Raw genomic sequence first — 19,994 nt, 5'->3', positions numbered from 1 at the left:
ATGCATGCATGCAGACAGTGTAAACCAATTAGTCGCTGTTGTTGTTCATTAGTATATTGTGCTGGAATCTCACCAGCAGGTGCGATTGCTCTGCAGCAATGACAAACACTTGCAGGTGTCACAACAATTCCTCTGCCTCTGATTTAATGTGTCCAGACACCTGCTGGGAGAGGTGATACAATGGGAGCTGTTAGTTCTGTCAGGACGTATATGCCTTTTGACATGGAGGGTGTGGACAAGGCAGACTTGGTGCTAGGGGGGCAGCGAGTGAGTCCCAGCTAGCCGTGGTCCAGAGTGTGAGGTCAAACATGGGCAAGGGTAGGGAAAGAGTCAGACCCCCGGCTCTTTGTGGCAGTCTCATGTTGCCTGTGGACAGACTGTAGATAACCAAATGGCCTGGTTTGAGTTTGTTAGTAGACATTTCGTGGAGTGGAAACTATTGCTAACCCTTTTAAAACTGGAGCAACATCACTTTTCTTGTGCTACTTTAAAAACTATTTTTAAAAAGCTATAGGGAAAATATCTAGGGGACAAAAGAAAAAGCTCAGGGAAAATGTATTATAATTATTATTACAATTACGTATGTAAATTAATAATTGTAGATATTTCTTTTGTTGTCCATTACCATAGCGGAGGTCTACAACCAAGAGGTGGTGATTCTAGTTTAGGCATTTTCTGCTCTGTTAGTGAAAGGGGCAGGTGTGTCTACCTGATGGGCTACTAGGGCATCCACTAGTGATGCGTGGGTCAGAGTTTTTTAAAACCTGACCCAGCCCGGCTCGCTATGAGAGCCAACCCGCCTCACCAGACCTGTACACATATTTAATCCACTATCTGAAATGAAGCACAAACCAGCAAACCGGAGCCTAAAGTTTCTGGTAATAAACTCCTTGCTGTTGCTATACTGTGTGCCATTTCCAGTAAATGTCACAATAAATGTGTTTTCTGCTTTAAGTACAAAGGACAGAAAGGCAGTAAGCACTTAGGTTAATTCAGTGATCTCAAGCGCACAGCTGATAACCTCTGAGGTTTGTTTACATGAGCACATGGCCGACAGGTACAATGTGGTTTGTTTGCATGACAGAAGTGAATATTTAATGGATTCGCTGTGGACAGGAGGATACGTACTGTAGTGACATGGTGTCGGGCATAAACATTTGCCAAGGGAAACATATTAAAACAAGTTACGACCGCAGAGATATAAATATGTTTAAACCTTAACAGATTTTGCTGGTGAAAAGCCAAATACGAAAGCCTGAGCGCAGCAGCGCTGATGAGAAAGGTGCTTGTTGTATGAAAGACAGAAATGGAGAGAGGTGGATCCAAAATGTAAGATGGATTATTGTATAGTGTTTCTGTAAATTACAACAGCTTAATCAGGACACTGCTTTGTGACCCACCCAGCCTGAAACCCGGAATATTTTCTAACAAGAAGCGCCCAACCCGCTGGTCAACCCACAGCCCATGCATAACTAGCACCCACAATAAAGCTAATTAACTCCAAAATTTGCGTTACTAAGTGTGGTGGTTAACTGAGACTTCAATTCAGTAACAGCCACTGAAATTGATAAAAGCCATTTTAGTCTGGCTTCTTGTGTTAAATATAGCAAATGTGTGTGGTTCAGCTTTGAAACAAGTCAATAAAAAGCTGTTTATTTTTTTTACTGGAATTTCACCTGATAAATTAATCCCATTGCAGTCAGCTTTCTGTAATCCACACCTGCTCTGTCAGTGCATGATTGCCCACCAGCACCACCCCATCATTTGGTAATGATCTCATACAATGTCTTGTCAGCTCTTCCACAGCTGTTATACACCCTTACACAAGTGCTCGATAAAAAACTACTGTTGTCAAGGCTTCACTTAAACCCTGCTCTTCAGATCTAGGCAGGGGGCCACAGTAAAAGGCTCTGACTGACTTGCTAAGAGGAAAATGGTAGAAGTGAGGCAGAAATATCAATAACGTCTTGCCATAGAAGCTAATGAGGCCGAGAGACATTTACAAAGCCTGCAATTATGGTGTTATTGACCTCAATAAAGGAGAAGATATCATTGCTTGTCTCCTTCGTGCTCTGCAATGATACATGGGAGAGAAGGAAGAGAGGAGGAGGACAAAGCAAAGACATTTATAGCATTATGAGTTCACCGAGAGAGAAAATATGTATTAGGTAGCAAATAAAGCAATTAATTATGACAAGTTTATGAGATTAGAATGTGAGCTTTTAGCTTGTAGATTTATAACATTATACACAACAGCAGAAAGATAGTGGAGACAGAGAACTGGAAGGAATGAGAGAATAAAAAGCAAAGAATTGACATGCAAAGAAGCAATCAAGCAATGAGGTGTTGTCCCATTGCTCCAGAATCCAGCTTCTCCAAATATACAAACTCCTTGCAGTTACCTTCAGCTACCCAGCGGCATTTAAACCACCATATCCTGGGAAAGTTTTCCAACCTTCCATATGGTTTCTTGACAATTTTTGAGCCATCGATTCCAGGAGTTAATGGTGACCCTTTACAATGTTAAGAATATAAATGTTCTTATTTTTGATCATGGTTGAGTCACTGACCTCGGCTGTTTTTGCCAACTCTTCCCGTCATTTCCTAGCAGTGTTTAAGCAACCAGTCCGGAGGTGATCGCCAAGTATTTGAGCCACCAATTAAAGGTGTTTTACAGATCCTTTGCTGCGTTTCCCAGCAGTGTTTCAGTCACCAATTCTCAGTGTTTTTCTCGACACTTCGCAGCATTTTGTAGTGGAATTTAGCCACCAATCTTGGATGTTTTTCACTGATCCATTCTTGCAACCACAACAAAATCTAACCACACATTTACCACAGCATTGTTAAGAAAGTTTCAACGTATCCACATCCAAATATGTACAAATGTAAGGTATTAGTGTTTTGCAGAATTGTACAATGCAAACCTTTTTTCCTGGTGATTGGGTTATCTAACTACAGGGAGTGTGTATTTTCAGAGAAATGGCACTTCAGGGTGATGGGCATTTGTGGATAACGGGCCGTTGGAGAAATAGGCTTTCAATCCAATGGGACATTTTTGGGACTAACAGGTCTTGGAATTTTGGGCTGTCGGAACAATGGGCAGTCCCCAGCAAGGAGAAGGAGGACAAACTAAACAATAGGTGGTGAATTTACACCAGAAGGATAAGATAAAGAAAGGAGGGAAAGGCAGAAAGAAAACAGGGGTAGAAAGTAGAAAGTGACTGTTTGTCTTCCACAAAGCTCTGTCAGGCTGGCTGCTTATTAGATGCCTTGCTTCATAGTCAGAGCTGTCCCCCCAGTGGCTCAATTACATCCACACTTCCATCTTTCTTTCTTTCTTTTTTTTGCATCCCCCCTGCTTCCTGTAATGGTGTCAGCCTTGTCTCTCTCTAAGAACAGATTAGAAGCCCAAATTACTACTATCAGAGGAGGATTTAAGGTTTCAAGCTGTCTCACAGTGCTGGAAACCATGACTTCACAACATGATGAGCAGGGAGGAGGGGAAAAACTAAAGTAAAGAGTGTTTGCTGTCGGATGCTGCTTCCTTCGTGACGGTTTCGGTCGTATTAAGAGATCAAATGTGGATTTGCAGAATGGGTTCTGAGTATAAAAACATGAGGATGTTTACAAGATGAGAGGGCGCTGGAGTGGAAACTCCGAGATTGGATATTGAGCCCTTGATTCTCGCAGCGCACAGGCGTGCCGGGCCTCGGAGCAGACGTGAGGCTGACTTTGTGGTGTTTCTGTTAGAATGATGTAGCGTCCAACGTTGCAGGATCAATTTTCTGGACCTTCACTCGGCTTGGGGTGTTTACACGGTGTCAAGTTTATACCTTAGTAAAAACGGAAGGATACTGAAAATAAACATGTTTGCTATGAAGCTATAGAATAACATGAGCTCACGTGAACACCGCCGCTGCTGAATGACAATATAAGGTTGTTGCAGTGAAAGAAATGTGTGCTTCTCCCCAGGTGTTATCCTTTCGCTTCCCCAGTTGATCAAGGGTATGGCATGCATGCAGCACGACATTAGACTATTAATACCATGAGTTTCCATCGTGATGAGAGGACTTGAAGCAGCTACCGCCCGCTAACCAGCGAGACGTGAAGAAGTGTTTCATGACAAACTGTTCCGATACTTTGACAGCCCAAAGCATACAGTCTGTAGGGTATTTATTTAAAGTTCCCTTGCCACTTTCTTTCTAGAAAGAACACAGAAGTAAGTTTGAAAGTAAAGACAGGACTCCGCAGAAAAAGCTTTAAGGTAAAATCTTCCCAATCTTTTCTCCATGAACTCCATCTGGGATCCGTATTGTGAAGTAGTTTCAAATTCTTTGTAACATCCCAACTGTGAGCCTTTTTATCTAAACCTTGAATGTAGGTAAAAGTAGAAATGAAGTATTAGTCAAGGACAGTTTGAGGTCAGCACTTTATCACAACTTTGGTCTTGTTTTCATAGTTTGAGCTGTCATTTCTATCAGTGATGACATTAAACTCACCTCAGTTATTAATGGTACAAACATGATGACATTTATGTGGGTGAGAAACAAGCAGCCAGAAGATCAGACAGGTTGTGAAAAAATCCAAAGTTTAGGAAGTCAGTCTGTAAACTGTAATAAATGCTCTGGACAGACAGTTTAGGTAAAAGTCTCTCACCACAAGCTCCATAGAGTAGCCTTTTTGGAGCTTTTTTTTCAGTTGTCATGATATCAGATGTTTGCATTTCTGATTTTTCCAAGTTCTTTAAGGACTCCTGAACCAGGTTGCTTAAAAAGGTTGAGACTAAAAGTACAATCTTGTAATCGCTGTGTTTTTGTCTCTTTTCTGAAATAGTTGGTATTTTTTAAATCTGCCTGATTGTTCGACTGCTTGTGTTTCCTATACCGCTTTTCCACCAATTTAGGCCTGGGTCTTCACACAAATTGTATTGTCTAAATTTTGTTTTAAAATGTATAATCTTTCATTTACATACATATGAAGTGGCCCAAAATGAATGATCATTTAACATGCTGCCTAACTGAATTATTTTAACAATGCATGGGTACTAGAGGATTCGTGGTGTCCTGTCAGGTTGTGGATCTTTTATAGGGTTGTGGAGCTAAGTGGTCATATGTGCTGGCAGTGGGGCAGGTGCGGTATTGCACGTTGCAGTGCTGGTGTGGGTTAGGATTAGGGTTAGGGTGTGTTGAAAATCATACCCGTGCTGGACTGTCCCTCATACTGTCTGCCTTTTTCCGATGAAATGCTCATGATAGGCACAATAATGAAGACAAGACCTGCATTGTCTTTAAACAGAATTATCCTTTGAATAATGCAATCCAAAATGTGAGCTGTAGCTGCTCTTTCTTTTATAATCTTCAATTACCCCTTTATTTAAATGGTTTTCTGATAAACGGGACCCAAGAGACTGTGATATTTATAGTTTCTAAGTGTTGAGGCATATTCACTTTCTGAGCTTTATCGTTGTGTAAGTGTATGAACTCCGCTAAAAGTGTACTAAACAGCTGCACAACAGCTCAAGGCTAGAGGCTGTGGTTTTAAAGTGTAGTAACAGTCACACACAGCTCAAGTGGAGGGGTAAATGTAGTCAGAGGTAAGGCAGCAAAAGCTTTAATGCTGAGTCATGCTCTCTATTCTGGGACCGTCTCCACTTCCCTGTGTTCACCCCTTGGATTGGACAGTCAGCTTCTAACTGGCATTTGTTTATCTTCTAATGGTGACTCAGGGTGTTCCTTGGAAGTTTTTCTTTAACCTTTCTAAGGGGGCAAATAATGCTGAATAAATCTTTTATACGGGTAGTACTTTATGCTCAGACTTGTTTGATACACATCGTTTTCTGTGTAATTCAACTCATTAATTTTTGATTGAGACAATGATTTGTTTGTGTATCATTTACACTACCCTAGTGCTACTTGTCATTACAATGTGATGATAGTGATGGCCTGAAATTGAAAACGTTGAGGACATTACGTCATTGTTTCCTAAACACTCTTTTAAAAAGCCTGCACTTTAGAGGGTGGATTCCAAAGAAGAAGATGATGAAAAACATGAGGATGAAGACCAAGAAGATGACGAGGAGGAACACAAAGAATGAGATGACAAAGAAGAAGCAGAAGAAGATAAGGATGAAGAAGACAAAGACAACAGAAAACAGAAGCCTGAAAAAAGTTGCTAAAGACACCCCAAAAACGAAGTATGAATGAAAAGCGAAAAACACATAGAAAAAGCTATATTTTCAAATATACTTGTGTATGCGTAGACTCGGCTTAAACCACAACAATAAAGTTAACAACTGTAAAACCAGAACTATTTGCTAAAAGATGCTGATGCTGTCCTTTGGCCCATTGATGTAAAAATATTGATCAGTGCAGGTTTAAACTTTAATGTTTGAGTCTCTGCTACTTGTTCATAGTCTAAATTGCTATCCAGTGTTTTGACAGGCACTGGTCCATCACTGTGAATGGTGGGTTGTATAACACACATGCACAAAGGGTCACGCCCACTTCATTACATTAAGAGCTGCACCTGCCCTGGTGACCTTTGACCCTGGAGAAACCCCCCCCACTGCCCTCTGAAAGACCCACCGCTCTGGTTACATACAGACGTTGACATACTCACACGTGACAGCTGTCCTAACAGAGGCAGCTTCCCTTCCTGTCATTAAAGGAATGGAGGGAAAGAGAGAGGGGCTACATTTGGCTACCTATCAGCCACTCATGGGTGGGTCGCACAAATAAAGACAAATGCTCACCAGTCTTGTTGAGGAATGAGCTAACTGAGCACTAAAAGTCTCACATACTCTCTACCATGTAGACTGTGTTTTGTCTTGTTTTCCTAAATTGGTCTGCAGAGATGTGGTGTGGCACTATCTGTAGTAATATTGACTCCGCTCAGCAGCACATCATCTAATTTCACACCATTTAACTCACTGGCACATTTGTGCCTGCAATTGAGGACATGGAAAGAACTTGATGAAATTTTAATGTCATCTTTTCAGCGTTTGGAGCCCTCGTATCAGACGATCTGTTCATCTAAACTCCAACCAAGTGCGTCTACAACTCTCCGAAGTCAATGAACCCACGATGATCTGTGCTGCATGCACCTTCAGTCACATTTCACTATCGTAAGCAACTCGCTGAGGTGGGCAGGTTTTAGTGCTCCTCATCTCAATTCTCACAAGTATGAGCTGGGAAAGGGAAAAGCAGAAGATCAACAGGATGGATTCAAGATGCTATTTAGCCAGTTAGCAAATAAACAACACAGCCGAATAATGAGAATCCAAAGCATATTTACTGTGCACTAGTAAACGATAACACAAAGAGCTCAATGGCTAAAAAGTAATCTTATTTAACGACTATGGTTTTACATCCTTTTGACTTAAGGCATTTGTTTGCTTTCCTCACTTCCGTTTCTCTTCTCGTGTACTGAGATGAACTGCCAGTTAGAGTGATTTCTCTCACTGACAGGCTCTGCTGTTTTTAACGCTGACTCAAAATGCTGAATTGCCCAAAAAAAGATGACAAATGCCAACAAAAACGCCACATACCACAGAAACTAGGGGGGCAGACACTCACGAAAGCCCTGACGTTGGTGTGTCAGGACCTTTAAACCTTCCCCGCTTAGTAATCGCTTTTAAACTTACAAGTGCCTAAACATTGCCTGAACCGATACTTTAAAAAAAAAAAAAACTGTTAAAAACTGTTAAAGCCGCTGAAGAGCAGCATTAATTTTCATTGCAAAGGCTAATACAAACTTAAAATTGTTACACTCTACTTAATAGTTTAAAGTATACTTGAATATATAAATATGGATAAATACAAAGCATTATTAGCAGATTACCTTATAAATTAAAAAAAAAAGGAAAAAAGGAACCCAGCTACAATCATTTAACAGAAAATAAGAGGTACAGGGCTACTAACAACAAAATACATTTTGATTTGGGATCTGCTACAATTGACTTCATACTCTGATCCGGCTGCTGAAGCCTCACTGTCACCAGCGCACAGACACACGCTCCCTCTATCTGTCTTGCTTGCAGTGCATCTTTGTCTCTCCACTCATACATCTGCCACTAAGAAGAGGCACCGAAGTCTTTGTTCTGATGCGGTCCAGTAGGTGCCGGTTGTATAAATCTGCACAGGCTTTTGGTGCTCAACCTTACTCATAACTCCATTGTCTGTCCAGAGCAACACATTGTGGTCTTGCTGATTGCAATGTTTTATTGGTTAAAATTGCTGAATTAATCTAATGTGCACTGGACTTTTGCACCTTTTCACAGTTGTTTTACGTATTAGAAAGTAGTGACCAAATCACTCAACACCAGATGTTGTATTAGGCTCGTAGTCGGCTGGTCTGCACTGCATTCTTAATATGTAGTGAACAACTTAGTGACCACAACTGGCAAAAAGAACAAAAGCGAGGGTCTTTAACAATTGCCTGTTAGAAAAACAGTCTGCTCCATAAGTGGGTGATTGTAATGACTCAATGAGACAAGTGTGAGAGAAAAGAGGCTTGCGATGCCAGCAGGTCTTACACTTGGCTGAGTTTCACATGGCTCCAGCCCTGCAGTCTGTGACCGCTGGATCACCAAGTGGCTCTACATGGCTCACCAGCCATTTTGGAGGCTTCCTTCCTTTCCCCCTAACCAATTTCCCCTCAGGAGGGAGAGCATGAGAGGGGGGACCGAATAAGAGCTGAGCATGGGAGGGAATAATGGTGCTATCTCATTTTTCCATGTCCTGCTCTAAGTTTCCATTCTCTCATTGTATTTTTTTCCACTTTTCTTCATTAAAAGACATTTCCTTAGTCTGCCTCTATGTATAAAAAAGACATACAGTAAACTCTGTCTTCACTTATGTGAAAGCTGCACATCCTGCAGGGAATGTTTGCTCTAACTGGAGGAAGGGGAAGGTGGTTGTTTGTGGAAGTCGCTAATCAGAGCACTGCTTTGCCTTTCTGTTTTTACCCAGAAGAGTTTATTAATCCAAGATCAGTGAGATTTCAAAATTGTAGCACAAACTAAGTAGTATAAGCCATTAGCACTGATTTTTATTATATTACAAGCTGACCTCATGTTAAAACCTCCAAGCTGCTGCAAACAAGTAATGGAACCAATCAGTTTAGATCGTAACTGGTTTAGTAAAGGTACTTTCCCCGGATCAGGAGTTTTTGTAACTGTCCTCTGCTTATAAGAGTTGTGAAAAGAAGCTAATAAACACAGGATAAATGTCAGATAGCTCATGACTCGAGCTGCCCATATCTAGAAGTCCAGCTTAGTCCTGTAAAGCCCAAATATGGGGGTGGGGGGTTTAGGGTAAAATTGTAAAATTGCAATGTTGGGCCTAGTTGGGAGGTTCATTTCTGTATTTGTAGTCACATGTCTCAAGAATAGCGACTTATGATGTTATATGTGGTATGTGGGGGGACATGGCATCATCACTGATATCTGGACCAGAAAAAAATCAGTATTGGATCAATATTATTCAAAGGATGAGCAACTTGAGATGTGTGTTGTCATGGGCAGATTATGAGACAATGGGCCCCTGGGCAAAAGTATGCAGGGGCCCCCACCACTTCTCCTACATAGATACACAGACTTTGTGGTGGTTTTGTCTCTCTTTTAATTTATGTCTCCATTTGGTTGAATCATGTCTTTCTGTAGTGTCTCTTTGAGGTCATTTTGTGTATCTTTTGAAGTCATTTTGTGTTTTTTGGTCTTTATGTCTTTTTGTGGTTGTTTTGCACCTCTTTGTTGTTGTATTGTGTCTCCTTTAGGTAAAAGGTGATGTGTATCTTCATTTATATTCATTCATCGTCATTTTGTGGCTTATTTATGTAATTTTGTGTATCTTTGAAGAAATATTGTGTCAGTTTTGGTTATTTTTGTTGCTTTCTAGTCATTTTGTGTGACCTGGAGATTCTTTTGTGTGTCTTTGCAGTTCCTTTGCATCTCTTTCAGGTCTTTTTGTGTCTCTTTGTGGACATTTTAAGTCTCCTCTCGGTCAGTGTGTCTCTTAGTCATTGTTTTGACTCATTGTAGTTATGTTGTGTATCTTTGAGGTAATTTTGTGTATCTAAGAAATTATGTGTCTCCCTGTGGTTGTTTTGTGTGTCTTAGAGGTAATTATTTTGTGCCTTTTTTGTTTCATGTCGCTTTATTGTCATTTTTGCTCTCCTTGTGGTTGTTTTGTGTCTCTCTGTGGTTGTTTTGTGTCGCTTTTGGGAAATTTTGCCCTATATAGATTTTTTTGTTGTTGCATATTTTAGCTGTTTTTGTGTCTCCTTTGGTTGTTTTGTGTCTCTTATTAGTCATTTTGCATCTCTTTGTAGTGGGTTTGCATCTCTTTGTGGTCTTTTTGTGGACATTTTCAGTCTCTTCCAAGTCTGTACATGTTAATTTTGCCAGGGAGGGACCTGACACTTTAGCCTCCTTGGCTCGAGCCTGGTAGGCCCGTTCAGTAATCCATCCATGTGTGTTCTGCAACAATAAATGCCTCACAATTACAGTGTGATGAGAATATGCTGCAGCATGCTCAAAGAATTTCATAAATATGACATTAAATTAATGAATAATTAATGGAATTTGGCATTGAACATCTCTCCTTTGATGAAGCATAACTTTACACCTACACACGCTCACTGTTTTCACATTAGACACCTGTTGTAATGGCCCACCCTCCTTGCTTTAGGCCAAGTGGGCTTATTTGAAAAAGTCACATGCATAACAGCCCTAAAACACACCTGTTCACTATGGCCAGTGGACCTTATCTCAACCCTGGAGCTGGTCATGTGTACAGTAATCAGCAGACATAGCTATTATCAATGAAAATCCACTTTAAAGTCATTTGTAGGAAATTATATTGTTTTATTTTTCCATATACTTGTGTTTATGGATACATGTGGAAATGATTGTGATGGGGGAGTTAAAAGAGCTATGTGCTGACAGGACGCACATCCTATATCTGCCCTCAGCCACAAGCAGCTGTCTCTCAGAAGGCTAAATATACTACGTGGCAGCTATGCTACATGTCTGCAGCGTGAGCTAACCCTGCTCATGTTACACTGTATTTTTTAAATAAGATAACACAAACAGGGTTCATGTGTCAAAGGCCTCTCAACAGTCTGGAAGGTGAAGAGGTTAATTCACACTGTGGGGGAGAAAGGGTCATTTTCTTTATGGATTATGTCATGTATTTTTTAGTGGCTGCTGTAAAGGAGCCGGGGGAGGGTTTATACCTCTACAGTATATTGTCTTCAACTGTTATTTGCAGCTGAGCAGCAAAAGGTTGACAAAAGTAGGCTTATTGTAGTTGCAATAGGCATTTTATTACCTGTGGACACTGATTTTGCAGAAACAGTTCGTCTTTTGCGCCTTATAAAAGTTCTTGAACTGAAAAAATACTTTAGATTTTAATAATTTTTCAGCTTCGTTTAAAGGAACAAATTGACATTTTGGGAAATATGCTTATTCACTTTCTTTCTGAGAGTGAGAGGGGCTGTTATCTGTTATCGTGAAATTGGAAAGAGCAAGTAAAAAGGACACATTTTGGTGCGTTCACCCTCTATTAAACCACAATGTGACATTTTTATGCCTCTGCACCAGCAATAGCTGTGGTTGTCGGTATATCTGTCTTTCCATCCCATTCTCATGATTGCTTCATCTCAAGAGCACTTTGGGGTAATTTCTTTAAATGTGGCACAAACATCCACTTGGACTCTATGATTAACTGGTAAGATTTTGGTGGTCAAAGGTCAATGCGACCCTGTATTTGTCTCATAGTCGTGAATGTGATATCACAAGATCACTTTTGAAGGAAAATTTCAAATTTGGCACAAACGTTTACTTGAACTGAACAAGGAACTGACTGGTAGTCAAAGGTCAAGCCCCCCATGACCTTGTGTCATTCTTGAATGCAAATCTGAAGCTGGCATTGAAGGAGTTTCCTCAAATTTGGTACAAATGCCTACTTGGACAGGAGAATGAACTGATTTATATGTGGTGGTTGAAAGTCAAAGATCAAGGTTACTGTGACATCACAAACATGTTTTTGGCCAAAACCTTAAAGATTCCCAAAAAAATTCCCAGACAAACAGAAGTTATCGTGTTAATTAGTGAGCTTTAGAAGTGCTGGTCGGCAGATGTGTCAGCGTGTGACAGAGCCAGGCTAGCTGTCTCCACCATTTCCACTGTTCTTGATAAGCTGAGGCAACCGGCTCTTGGCTTTAGCTTCATGTACAGATATCAATCCCTTCATGTAACTCTGAGCAATCAAATACATACATTTAAGTGTATTTTCTAAATTGTCAAGCAAAAATAATGCACGATGAGGACACCTCTCTGAAATAAGTTTATTGCAACCTAAATTCAGTGACTGTACAGTGCATGTTGGGTCACCTCCCTCCTGCCAAGTAAAGAGATTCATTGGTGTTTTGACAGTGACTGGTTGGATATGGTTTCACATAAGCATCATTTACACTCTTGCCCACTCACAAACATAACCTGAACTGATCTGAATGTCAGGGATTCCATATAGGGAACTGGTGTCCTTACAGTGCCCATGGATAAGTAACAGGGCATAAACTTGATTTGTACAGTTTAGACATACTTCTAATTACTGTTTAGATATGTTACTGGACACATGCAGACACTCACATAGGGGTCATAGAATACCATTGGTTGTACTGATGTGATGGTAAGCATTTTAAATATACAATCATGAAATTATAAATTCAGTTTTCTTCATTTTTTTCCTGATGATTCTCTCTTTAGCTCTATTTTTTTGTAGCTGATTTTTAGGTAATTGTCTTGTCACCCTTAGCAGTTGCAGACCGCATGTTTTCCCTTGTTTTTGAAATAAATCAAACCACCTTGTTCACATTTTAGGTTTAAATACTTGTAAAAGGTGTCTGTAAACTGTCCAAGAAAACTGATGCAGATCCAGGTCTCAAAGGGTTCATTTGCGGAAAGGAATCTCAGTCGAGCGCACACTCAATGCAGACACACAATGCAGTACTGCTCTTTCAACACTGTGATATGTAAACATGCTGATTGCACTTAAACAGGGGCTTAACCATTTTCACAGTCTTCCTGCTGTTAGCTGATGGAAAGCTTGCGTGTGGCATTTAACAAGTTGTTTTCTTCACTTACTTTTATTTGCATGTGACACGTGGAGCATTAGACAACATATATTCGTGTGAAGCACATGTGAAGCACGGTTAAAAGAAAGTCTAATCTCTAATAAATGAGCATTTGTGTCTCTCATGCTTTTTCAGTCTCTAGCACTCTCCATTTCTGTCCTCTGTCTCATCAATAGCATACATTAACCAGCATCTCACCCCTGAGGATGGGACACACTCATGCTGACAACCATGAATAGCTCTCGCTTTAATGCACAGCTCATGTGGAGTAGAGCAAAGTATTCACTTGGCTAAACATTATTATTTCATGCCTTCTTGCCCTGAATTTAAACAGCTTTTTTAGCATATTGTGATCGTAAGCAGTAAAGCTCAGGCCATCACGCAGGCTTTATTTAAAGTGAATGAGAATGGAGAAATGTAACAAATTTGATTAGAGTGTGCAGGCCAGTGGGAAGCTTTCCATTAAATGAAGATTGATTATCTCATTGATGTTGTTTTTTGTGTGTTTTTAGGATAAAGGAATGGGTGGACCAAATGCAAAAAGAGTTAATCACATTAACAGACACAGCAAGTGGTATGGAGAACCTAATACAGGTAAGCATGACGCTCTGGTTTTGTTTCTCTCATGAATTCATGAGCAAAAAGTTGTTATATTATGAGAGATTATGAGATTAAACTCGTAAATTTACAAGAAAGAAGTCATATCACCATGAGATTAAATTCATGTCACAGATTAAGACCAAAGAGTCACGTAATATGGTTTAAAAAGTGACAAAGTATGAATAAATGATCAGAAGTGATGGATATATCGTCAAAATTATGAGATAAAATGTTTGACATTTTAGATAAAAAGTGGAAATTATGGACAGGGGATCTTACTCAACTCTCTGGTCTTAATCTGCTTCTTTATTTCTCATAAAATTATGAGTTTAATCTCATAATATTGCAACTTTTTTCTCTCTTTCTTTCCCTCGTAAATGTTGAATTTTTAAAATCCTAATATTATGAATTTTTTACTTGTAATTTTTCAGGTTTTCATCTGGTAGTAATATGACTTTATTCTCATAAATTTACTTTTTTTTTCTTCCATTGTAAATAAGTAAAGAAGTTAAAAAAATAAAAAAAACGGAACGAATAACCCCACCATGGATATAGTGATTTCTTAGCTTAATTAATTTTCTTAAAATAAACCCATTACAGAAATTGAATATTGACAAGAATTTTTATTTGCACTTAAAGTCATTACTTTTCTTTCTCTCACTAACCCTCCTTGCACGACCTCAGCTGTCACGACACATCACTGGTCTATATATAGCATCTTCTCATTAGACATAACGCTGCATCATTTCATTCTGCCAGCCCAATGTACACGCTCAGATAAGATCAGCGTCACGACTATACAGTGACGGCCATAGTCCTTGCGCACACACACACACACACACACACACACACACACACACACACACACACACACACACACACAAACACCACATCTGACAAAAGGGAGAAGAAGCTTTTTAGATCCACATTGATTGACATAATGCATCTGGCACTTTTGCTCCCCGCTCCCTTCCAGAATATAATCAGCCGGCTTCAAAGCATCACTGAAATCATTACAAAATATGTTTTTATTTGATGTGGTGCCATGACTTGTCAGCATCAGCATCAGAAATGAGAATTTAACATATCTGGCAATATTTTGTGTTACTGAAACTGTTGCTGTGACAGAAGCCACTGCTTTTGGGGACGCCCTTGTTTAAACAGAATGTACTGTACACAGCATGCAGAATTTAAAAGGGAGTGTTATGAAGCTTGCAAGTTAATAATACATGTGGAGAAATTATCCAGATTGCCTGTGCAGTTCATCCTGTAAGTTACAACTGGGACACCTTCTAATATTGTTAATGGTGGGCACAATTTTATGTAAGCAGTTACCTTTCATCAAATAAGACACCGCAAATCCAAGGTATAATATGGGCAGTTTCAGTCTACCATACTGGATTCTTTGTTAAGTTAATACAAATCTAAAAGTTAGGAGTATTACTCTTTAATATTGCTCTTGTACTAAAGTAAAAAAATCCATGTGAGGCCTGGAGGATGAAGACAAATACACACACGCGCCAGAGTTCTGTGGTTTGAATGTCGGACAACGAATTCCCTCTAGGCTGCTAAATAATTGGCTGTTTGGCATTTGTGTTTCTTATATCTTTTGCTGGAGCATATTCCATTGCGCAGTAAATTGTCTTGTTACATAACCTGACATTGCAATTTAATCAGTGGACATGTAGCTTTGTTTTTTTTAAACAACTTTGCTTTGGCCAGTGAGGTCTGATGAAAAATAGGAGATGACCACTGATGCACAGTAACATTCTCAACCTCAGATACACTAAGTCTGCAAATGGAAAATATCCTAAGACTGAGAAAACCTGACAAAAGATCAGTTTAAATGCTGGTGAAACATATAACTGCCACTCATAATTTCAAGCTTCTTGTTTGATCTCAAAACATTATGTAAAATGTTTGGCTCTATAAAGCCAACTAATGGCTAAAATCATAATTCTGGGGATGAAGATTTGCAGAGCGGGCACCGGCAAAATATGTTCTCATCCCAACTCGTCAAATGTTGCAGCTTTGTCAGTGGACATATAACGAGTAAGGTATTCTTTTACGTCTCTTGTTTATGCTCACAGATACTGCTAACGTGATGTCAACAAATGCACATGGTGGGAAGAAGAAGGCACATGGTTGTGTTTAGGCAACAACAGCAAGGGTGTTAGGATTAGAGTAAGGAGATACATGGTAATATGTAGAAAAAACTATCACATTCAAACGGGCAGCGAACGAATCCCTGCATCAAAGTCTGGGTTTGTGGTTTGCGGACAGGACAAGTGCCATCCTCTGGTATACAATAACACTGCGACTAATTCTGTCCGGCCACATTCTCCACTAACGCTGTCTGACAGTGTTCCATGTGCATGCAAAAGGTGACTTTTGGCGTAGTGCACATACGCCAAAAGCACTGACAGAACGGCCCTATTATGACGAATTCGGAATGAGAATGGGCTGAATGTGCAGAATGACCTGATATAACTTTCTAATCTGGCTCAATTTTTTCTGCAACACAAACCAACCACAGCAGGGTCTTATCAAAGACATCTAATTGCATATGTGGCCTAGAGTGTAAAGTGCTAACCATGACCTGCCACACGCGTTTTGATGTTTGATAACCTTTAAAACTCATGAATTTAGTACTCAACTTGGCAATATTACATTGTCTCTTTAATACCTGAAAAAATCTTTTTTTAATGCAGGTATGTTTTCAGTCTGACTGCCGTCATATTGATTAAAAGTTGACATCATGACATATGAGTTGGTTTAGTTTAAGTTCTGCTTATCTCTGACCCTTGCTCTTCTCTGATTGTCTCAGATATATCGTAAACACAGACCTCACTTCAGCGTGGAATCCAACAATGCAAGGGAACTGGTGGCGACGGCTGCTGGGAATATAGAGAAACTGCTGGCTAATCGCTCCCAAGCCCTAAAGGTAAGTGTGATCCCCTTACGCAAAACTATTTTGTGTCAACCCTGCCTCTTGGGGAAATGACAGAGTTTGGTCCTTGCTTCGTCTTTGTCATCAGCTTGACTGTTTTTGTTGTTGTTGTTGTTTGGGATAGGCACATAAGATGCAAATTTTAGTGTGTTTGTGACACCAGATCCAGTCCATCTCTCCTAACACAGTGCCCAGAGCCCAAGGAAACACACAGAAACAATCTGCTGCTCCTCATTTCACGTCAGAGCAGACAGTGGAACACAGCCACTGCTTCAGGCTATACACTGATCCAATATAAGCAGACATCCTCCAGCTAGATGACTTGATTCAAAGTTACCAGTCTGGGTTGAAAACTGCTAAAAAATGCTGAAATTTGTATGCGTTGTATCACATTTTGCTGTGTTTAAAAATATAGTTTTGACGATTACCCTGTTTAGTTTGAACTTTCAGGAATTTTTTGTCTTTGCTGTGACGACAGAGGCTGAGTCTGCTCTTGTAATATATATATAGTTTTTCACTAGTGGTCGAAAAAAGATTTGATGGTGGAAAAAAAAATTGATAAAAGAAAGAAATTAATGGTAGAAAAATGGATAGTGGATAAAAATAGGTGGTGGGAAAACATATCTTTTTATCTTTTTAAAAACATTTTATTTTATTTTATTTTTTATTTTCTATTTTTTTTACCTTTAGGGGCTCTGTACTCTTTCAAAGTGGCGATGTATTTAAAACAATTATTAAATCCTTCTTGGACAAAGAGACATGATATGTGGCAGCACAGGAATAAATGCAGAGTGTAACCTTTCCACCAAAACAAAAGCCAGATGTTAGCAAGTGTTGGTGAGTTTTTTGTCAAGTGGGAAAAGGACTGGAGTATAGTTTGACAGAGCTGCTTGTGTGGCTTTAGACTCTCAGTCTTGTGTCCATGTTGTTACAGAGGACAACAAGCTAAATCGATCTGCACAACCTTTCACTGCTCCTTAGTTTAAACACAACAGTGTTTGGCCAACCAAATTGAGATCTCGGGGCATTCACCACCTCGATCAATCCAACTCAGAGAGCCAGAAATATCTAATTAAGCCTGACAGCCTGTTGCCATAGTAACGTCCTCATTGATTACCCCATCAATCCAGCTGAGTAGTTTTTCTTACATCCCAATAATTGCCAGGGGATGAGGGACAATTAGTTTTTGGTGTTGTTGTGTCGCACCTTGTGAGAGAAACGCGGCTGCTCGGTGAATTGATGGCAGCAGAATAGAGATGTTAAACTACCGGCACGGTTCTTACTTTTTATCAACACCATCTGCTGTGTATTTCACCTGTGTGAGTTACAGGCAGTTGTTGCTGGAAGTGTGAAACCAGCAAGGGAGGCAGGGGAGGTTTTTTTTAAGCTTAACACCATATGCTGATGTTCTTTGTTCCTCTCAAAATGTCTGATGTGTTTACTTGTCACTGTGTTGAAGAGGAAATAGTGGTAGCTACTGTAAATGGTGTTCTGGATAATGAAGTGGAGCTGGGCCAACTTTATGGCCATCAATTTATGTAAGGGACCGTAAATAGTTGCTTTGTCCACTTAGCTGAATCATGAATTGAAATGGGAGGAGGCGACTACAGCATCTGTAATGTGCCCGACCCGACCTACGCTAATCGAATATTTTTCAATCTATGCGGTAACCAACCCCTCCCTTTGACTCTTCTTTTCCATCATCCTTCAATTTCTTTCTTCCTTTCATCCCTCCCTCTTTGCTACGTCCATCCCTCGCTCTATTTGGAAAGGCTGATTACACGCAGGATGAAGTGATCATTGTGCGAGAGGTTATAGCTTTCTGTCGGAGAGAAATTGAATGGCCTGATGTGTGTGAGAGAGAAATGATGATGAGTAGAGGGAGAGTGGTAGGAAGTCCATGAGTGCACTATGAGCCACACCTCCCATGAGCGAGCGTACAAAAGACTAGAAGCCTATTATAGACCCCCCCCCGCATCCATTAAGATCTCTGCCTTTTAGTACACAATTCAACAGGCAGCACTCTCATCCTTTTCACACAGCACTGCTATATGCTGTGGTACATAAAAAAGTTTCCACCTCCAGATGCTCTTACGCTAAATTTTGTGATGAGATAGTGCCTATGGCATTTTTGGAGCACCCATTTTCCCTGAACCTGTCGGCTCTACTGTCGATGTAAGATATGTGTCGTGAAATCCAGCTGAATAAGAACAAATATCTGAATAACAGACCCATTTGGGATAAAAAGCATTATCTCAGCCACCTCAGAGATAGTTTCCTAAAGGCCATTTTCACAATTTACATTTTGACATGCCAAAGCAGGGAAAGCACAGGTGTAAATAGCAACATTAATTAAGGCTCCATTCAGTTACCAGTCTTTCACAGTGAATCTTTATTGTCTATCGTGACAGAAAGTCGTCTTAGACGTGCCTCAACATACAACATACAATGCAAAACAAAGTTGGACAATGAACATATAGCATGTGATTCTAAAAACAGAATAAAACCATATACAAATAATTTAGACTGAATAGAAATTACAATATACTACTGCATGCAAAGTGGCATAGTGTTTATGTAGATGTGTGGATCATTGCCATTCATATTAGATGTTTATGGCAGCAGGAATGAGGAAGGTATGTTTTTCTTGGTCGACGGAACTTTATAGTGGCGGACTGATGGTAGTAGCTGAAAAGACTTTTGCAGGGGGTGAATGGGATCTTTTGTAACGTGATAGATTTCCTTACAGCTGCTTGGGTATGAAGTACTGACAATGGAGTTTGGGTTTGGCCAGATATTTTACTTGCTTGGTTAATGATTCGGGAAATCTTTGATTTATTCTTAACAGACATAAAGTTGAGCCATCATTTATGTTATTGATTCTACCTGCGTGTTTCCTGCTTTGATATCTGTTTATCTTGATAAATGCTATTGGTAAGTTCATAGACTTTAAAGGGACAGTTCACTTCTTTATCAAAAATACAAATATAAATGTTTTTCCTCTTACCTGTAATGCTGTTAAAGATTGTTTAGTTGCCGTGTGTTTGATTCCTGCCTTCTGTACAGTATAATGGAGTTAAATGGCACTCAACTTGTGGTGCTCAAAGTGCTAAAAACATACATTTGAAAACTCAACAGTAATGTCTCTTTACAGAAATCATGACCCGCTTACCCAGGATAATTCACAGAACTTGTTTTGAGCAGTTTCATGTAGGAACTATTCAAACCCCTATTTCAAATTTGATTGATTTGAATTGATTTGATTTGAAACTACTATTCAAATCAAACCACTTTCATAAAGTTTCAG

The 19,994-nt window shown here is 39.8% G+C and overlaps 1 protein-coding gene across 1 annotated transcript in view; it reads left to right on the top strand.

Annotated features, from left to right (window-relative positions):
* LOC121961115 (calcium voltage-gated channel auxiliary subunit alpha2delta 1a) overlaps positions 1-19,994 on the top strand; it is a 113,550-nt gene that overhangs the window by 9,884 nt on the left and 83,672 nt on the right. The window contains exons 2-3 of the mRNA XM_042510981.2: positions 13,650-13,731; positions 16,565-16,681. Coding sequence (XP_042366915.1) covers positions 13,650-13,731; positions 16,565-16,681 — 199 coding nt within the window. The remainder of the gene's footprint in view (positions 1-13,649; positions 13,732-16,564; positions 16,682-19,994) is intronic.

This window comes from Plectropomus leopardus, chromosome 22 (assembly GCF_026936395.1).
Source record: "Plectropomus leopardus strain MGB_pleo_1.0 chromosome 22, ASM2693639v1, whole genome shotgun sequence".
In the NCBI taxonomy this organism is placed as follows: Eukaryota; Metazoa; Chordata; class Actinopteri; order Perciformes; family Serranidae; genus Plectropomus; species Plectropomus leopardus.
Note: the sequence above shows the minus strand (reverse complement) of the source record. Positions and strands in the feature narration are given on the sequence as shown.